Below are 5544 nucleotides of genomic sequence, written 5' to 3' on the forward strand. Positions count from 1 at the left end.
GCATCTCGGCCGTCGGTTTTAGACCCGCATGCTTGAAAGCTGCTGCGAGAAAAATCATAGGACTCGAATCACTCGCATCTGCTCTCTGAATGAGGTGATTACAAAAAGAGAGCGTAGTGAAATAAAGATGTTGAAATAGTGACACTGAACGTTAGCGAGATCAAGAGATAGCAAAGAGAGAACAAGAACTCGAAGAGCAAAGCCAAAAATCTCGATATTCATTCACCAGACATATCTCAACTGAAAGGGGAGAGGCTTCAAAAAATTACCATCATCAAACATAATAGCATTTAATATGATCACAAGCTTTGAAGCAGTCAATTTTATCCTCCAAAACTTATACATCAGACACAACAAGAAAAGAAGCATCATTGATGAACCAGAAAGCGGATACTAAAACAAGAAAAAGAAAATGCGGCCGTTACAAAAGCAATCTCGCTGTACAAAGTTTACAACATAAGTAGCAGCATTCTAAAGAAACTTTGACTTATAATATATAAAAAATCTTAGAGCTTTAAAGTAAGATCAGGAGAAGATGAATCTGTTCTTGGGGATGGCATCTGTGTCACAATATTCATATCTGAATTCTGAGCAAATTGGAGTTCCGAACCACCACCAGTTCCCTCATCCACCTGCCTAAAACTCCCGGGCCAAAACAGATCCATGTCGTCGTCCTCCATGAAAACCGGCAGTCCATAATAGCCTGGCTGAAACCTTGCTCCGCCTCTCATATCAGGTCTCTCCGACGGTATGGTTCTTTGGTGTGCTGCAGCATGAGCTTCTACCCCGAGGGACCGAAATGGAGAACCATGAAGGGGAAGAGATGCCAAGCTGTTATATCTCCCGGAGAAAATTCCCATCCTCATAGCGCGTTTTGCCATTGTCCTCTCCCTCTTATGAGCATTCTGATGTCCCCCGAGTGCCTGCGAGCTGTAGAATTTGCGCCTGCAGTAATTGCACGAGAAGACTCTTGGATTTGTTGACACTGAAGTATGAGTAGGAACTTCACCCCTGCCTCTCAACTCAGGGTTCAAACTGGAGCTAAACTGCAGTGATAAGTCAAGGGAAACAGGCGCGGGATCTTCCTGAAGTTTTATAATATTCGTGAGACAGGACGAGCTGGTGGTGCTCTCTTTTGATGGATTAGGGAACGAGTCTTGCGGTGCTACGTCGGAAGCTACTTGGCTGCTGACTTCTGAATCATTTTCGCATTCCAAGTTGATGTCTGGTGTTATCATGTTTTGCTAAGCTAGAAAGTGCATACAATATCTTCTTTCTTCTATTGAATAATCACAAGAAGAATCCAAGAACGACTAATTGTTACTTTGATCTTCCCCTGCAGACAACAAAAAGATGAATTACTTTCCCTGACAAAATGGGCTTCCCTTTTCTTCTTTCCACTCCATTTGTGTAAATGCGTAGAGACAGAGAGAGAGAGAGAGAGAGAGAGAGAGCATGTAAACTGGGAGTAGAAGCAGCAAGCGGACACTAGAAAACAGGATACATGTCATAATGCACTACAACAGTGTTGAGACAAAAATTATGCAAAAGATTATTTGCTTCAAGTGAATAGGGAGTTTGCTATGCAATCTAATCAGTAAGGATTCTGAACTTATCACTATCCTGTTGGCATGTTGATTTGAATGACTTGATAGGTCGTGTGTTCCACACATTCACTACGGAGACCAAACACATGACAGCACCGCAAAAGACAGCAATTATGTGGGGTTCACTTGGTGCAAAGCCACCCTGAATGACTCGGCACTTCCCTTTAAAAGAATATGTTAACGTTCTTAAGTGAAACAACTACTTAAAAGCTTTTCTTCACAAATTATGGAAACTTAATTACTCCATAACTCTCTGCTGGCCTGTGGAGTCCAACATGTCCTTTCCTACATGGATCTTATTTTGCTCAAGCGAACAGGGTCATAGGGATAGAGGGCGGCCTACCGAAACAATCTTGGGGAGGCAAGACATCCCGTGGAGTATGGATCCCTTGCATAGCTGAGTGCCCATAAATCCCGCCACTGCGGCGGGATTGACTCAGACCCAAAACCTTGTCGAGGAGAATGGACAAACCTGCATGGAACTAATTCTTAAGGGCTTTAGCTCTTATCTCATTTAGAGAAGTGTACCATTTAATTTAAGCAATAAATTGTCTTGATAAGTATGAAACTAGCTCTTTAGCCAGAAGAAAATAAATGAAACTTTTTTCAAATCAATTGTCCCTAATGAAAAAAGAAAACCACACTATCTATAGGAGACGATGAAGAAAGAATAAGGAGAAAGCTTAGCTTGATAGATGCACAAAAGTGTTATTGTTCTATTTGAAGGATGCTTAAAACGGTTCTTGGTTTTGGCATTTGAGTGGGAAGAATTACATGTTCCAATATAACCATTAAACAGATTAAATTCCTCTCTCCACTGAATAAAGCAAGGATAATCCTTCCATGACATAATTTAAACCCCTCCAATAGACTTTTGGCTAAACCATCAAGAGTTTCATTTGTGAACAAATTGTGGTGCTAAAGCCCTAGTAATAACACAGCTGATACTTGTTTTGATATATGATCGATCAAACATCTCTTAAACATTATCCCGTGATACTGCTACCGACTTCACTACGTATCTGCATAACCAAACTTATCTCTACAAGGCATTATAAGGATGTAAAATAGTGCCTAGCCAAAAAAATCTAAAGCATCGGAAAGCAAATTTTACTCAACTAAATGGTACTGATACATATGTATAAGCCTCCAAAGCCATCACTCAAAAGCAAACCAAAAATACTAAGTCAGTAAATTGTTATATAAGTCATTAACCATAGCTAAGACACCGTACTATAAAGAAATAATGAAAACCCCATATGCAGCAGTCTATATTCTACTAGTACTCCTACTACACGTATACTAAATAGGCCGAGACGAATTGGATTGCCAAACGTAAACAAGAGATCACACTTCAAATCTGAGAAATAAAGGAACAAACTAGCTATTCAATAATCGACACAATAAACTTCATCCAGAAAATTATACATGAGCGAAACAAGAACAAACAGTACTACAAAAAACAGTAAAAGAACAATCTGAGCAGAGGTACTGCCAGAATCATCAAAACACATAACCAAACAAAAGTGTGTAATCATCAATAGATAGATAACCAAGAAGAACAAGGCAGAAAGTCCGGTGATACTAAATGCAAATGAAAATTTTAGGAAGTCATAATAAAACATGTTAAGCCACGCCTACAAGTACCTAACATCGGCAAAGAAGATCTCCAGACTATATAAAAAGATCAACAAGATAATCCTCAAAACATATGAGAATAAACAAATCCCAAAGTCCGTATATGCATATTCGCAGTTCCTCCCACACGTTTAAAATTTTCCAGTTGCAAGAGCCAGCAACCAAAGTTATCCAACAACCACCATCGCAGCGGCCATCTGACAAACCGCCACCTAAATACCAGCCATTTCTACGCTACCTTTTTCTCAACACCATTTAGTCGAGTTGAAAACAATGTCCAATACAACCTTCTGTAGCAAAGCTACAGGACTTCCAATAAAGTATTTTCACTGGACAACATCCAACATGGAGTGTATTGGACGGGAAAAACTAAAATAAACTTCGACAAGTCTCGAAACCTTAAATTCTGAATTTCTTATATATTATTCCGAGATCTCATTCATTATGATTCATGAGAACAAAAGAGGAAACTTTCCCTGTTTTAGTATGGGAAATTGTCCTCTGAAGTTGAAAAAAAAAACCTGGCTCACCAGTATGTATTCTTTATAGTAGCAAAAATCCTACAATAAGACCCTTCTACTGAAGATTGTTTAGTGAGAAAGGAATTTCTATATAGTCAGATGCCTCAGAGAATCAGATCATTAGGGACTATCCCATTTCCATCAAGCTATAAGAAGTCGACACTAAATTTGATAAACGGCCATTTTGGTAGTTAACTATTGTCAGGAATAACAAAATAGTTACTAAAACATTTATGTCCAGCATCTAGCATTCACATCCCTATTGGAACAATTTCTTATGACTTGATTGAACTAATCTGCGAGACGGATTATCTCGATCTAATTTCTGAAACAAACTTTTCGGGGTGCAAAAAAAAAAAAAAAAAAATCCTGTATTGATGATTAGCTAGTTTAATCCTAACATAGGTTTATGTCTTTTCTTAACCATGGTCTAAATCCATTTCTAAGAGTAGACCAACTGAAGCTAAAATGGGAAACACCAAGACAGAAAATTTCATGATTTCTTATACAAAGTTCCTCTTTTCCTTTTTCCCCGCTTAAGCAAACTGCAGAACAAACATTTCAACGAACCTGGATTTTTCATCAGTCACTTGAGATGATCTACTAAATTTTTCATCAGTTATAGAACTAGAGTTCTATTAAGGATAATATTAAATCGCACTAAAAAAAATGGTAACTAATCATTAGTTATGAACGGTAATAAAATGGTAAGTATAAAGCCCAAAAAATGCCATAAGAGTCAAATATAACAGAAACCCAGAAAACTGGGAAAGAGAACTTAGAAAAATAAAAGTTTACATAAACAATAAAAGCATAAAAAAAAAAAAAAACATGGATAAAACTATACATACTATAAAACAAACACACACAAAAAACAGAAACAAAAAAATTACAACAGCAGAAAAAGCGCAGGAAAAAAAAAAGTTGCTAAGAATCGAATCTATATTAGGAGAAAGAGTTGCATACATGGTATGTCGGAATTGCAGCAAAGAAAAACTAGTTGTGAGGTATTTACTACTTCGTTGAGTGTGAAAAGGCCTTGTGGGCTTCTCTAGTTTTGTGTGTGTAAAAAAGAAAGCGGGTAAGAGAAACTAAAAGAGAGAGATAAGATCAGAAGTGAAGAGAGAAAAGGAAAGAAGTACAATTATGGGGAACCAGTGGTGGAAGAGATGATGATGATGGTGGTGGTGGAAAGAAAAAGAGAAGTCAAGAAGGAGATAAAAATAAATAAACATAAATAAAAACTAAAAAAAAAAACTTTAAAAAAAAAAAAAACTTTTTTTGTGTGTGTTGAATTTTGGGCACTTCTTCTGAGTCCCCAACATCAACCAATGAGTGTAGAAAGAAGCAAACAAAGAGACAGACAAATTAAAGAGTACTTTTTTCTTTGCTAATCAAAGCAAAGAGTACTTACTGGGCAAGTCCCACACTAAAGAAAACACACATTCTCTCTCTCTTACTTAAAAGTGTTGTGTTGTGTAGTGTTCTAGTTATTTTGTTTTTGTCCCTTTGCCAACTGCTCATTCTTTTTTCAACTTTAAAAGATATAGTCAGATTCTTTTCCATATCTCAAAATCCCCCACTCTCTTTTTTTTAGTAGGTATTAAAAAAATTAAACTATAAACTTTTATTTTTAAAAGTCTACCCTATAATAAAAATTATTTATTTTATATATTTTTTTAATATCATGTGATTATTATTAAATTTAACAATTAAAAATTAATCTCATTAAAAAATTTTACAGGAGAAAGACCCTTTTTTTTCTTTTGAGATTTGTG

General features: G+C 36.6%; 1 protein-coding gene across 1 annotated transcript; it reads right to left on the minus strand.

The window, feature by feature from the left end:
• Positions 1 to 252: 252 nt before the first annotated feature.
• LOC21402244 (zinc finger protein 4) lies at positions 253 to 4982 on the minus strand. The gene is made up of 2 exons (XM_010107253.2): positions 4733 to 4982; positions 253 to 1336 (listed from the first exon to the last, which is right to left on the minus strand). The coding sequence occupies exon 2, from the start codon at positions 1236 to 1238 to the stop codon at positions 507 to 509; it is 732 nt and encodes a 243-aa protein (XP_010105555.1). The 5' UTR covers positions 1239 to 1336; positions 4733 to 4982; the 3' UTR covers positions 253 to 506.
• Positions 4983 to 5544: the final 562 nt, after the last annotated feature.

Source organism: Morus notabilis, unplaced genomic scaffold (genome assembly GCF_000414095.1).
Source record: "Morus notabilis unplaced genomic scaffold, ASM41409v2 Scaffold102, whole genome shotgun sequence".
Classification (NCBI taxonomy): domain Eukaryota; kingdom Viridiplantae; phylum Streptophyta; class Magnoliopsida; order Rosales; family Moraceae; genus Morus; species Morus notabilis.

What these genes read in the sequence shown, in the direction of transcription:
- LOC21402244 (XM_010107253.2), bottom strand. Translation starts at nt 1,238, where the DNA reads ATGATAACACCAGACATCAACTTGGAATGCGAAAATGATTCAGAAGTC.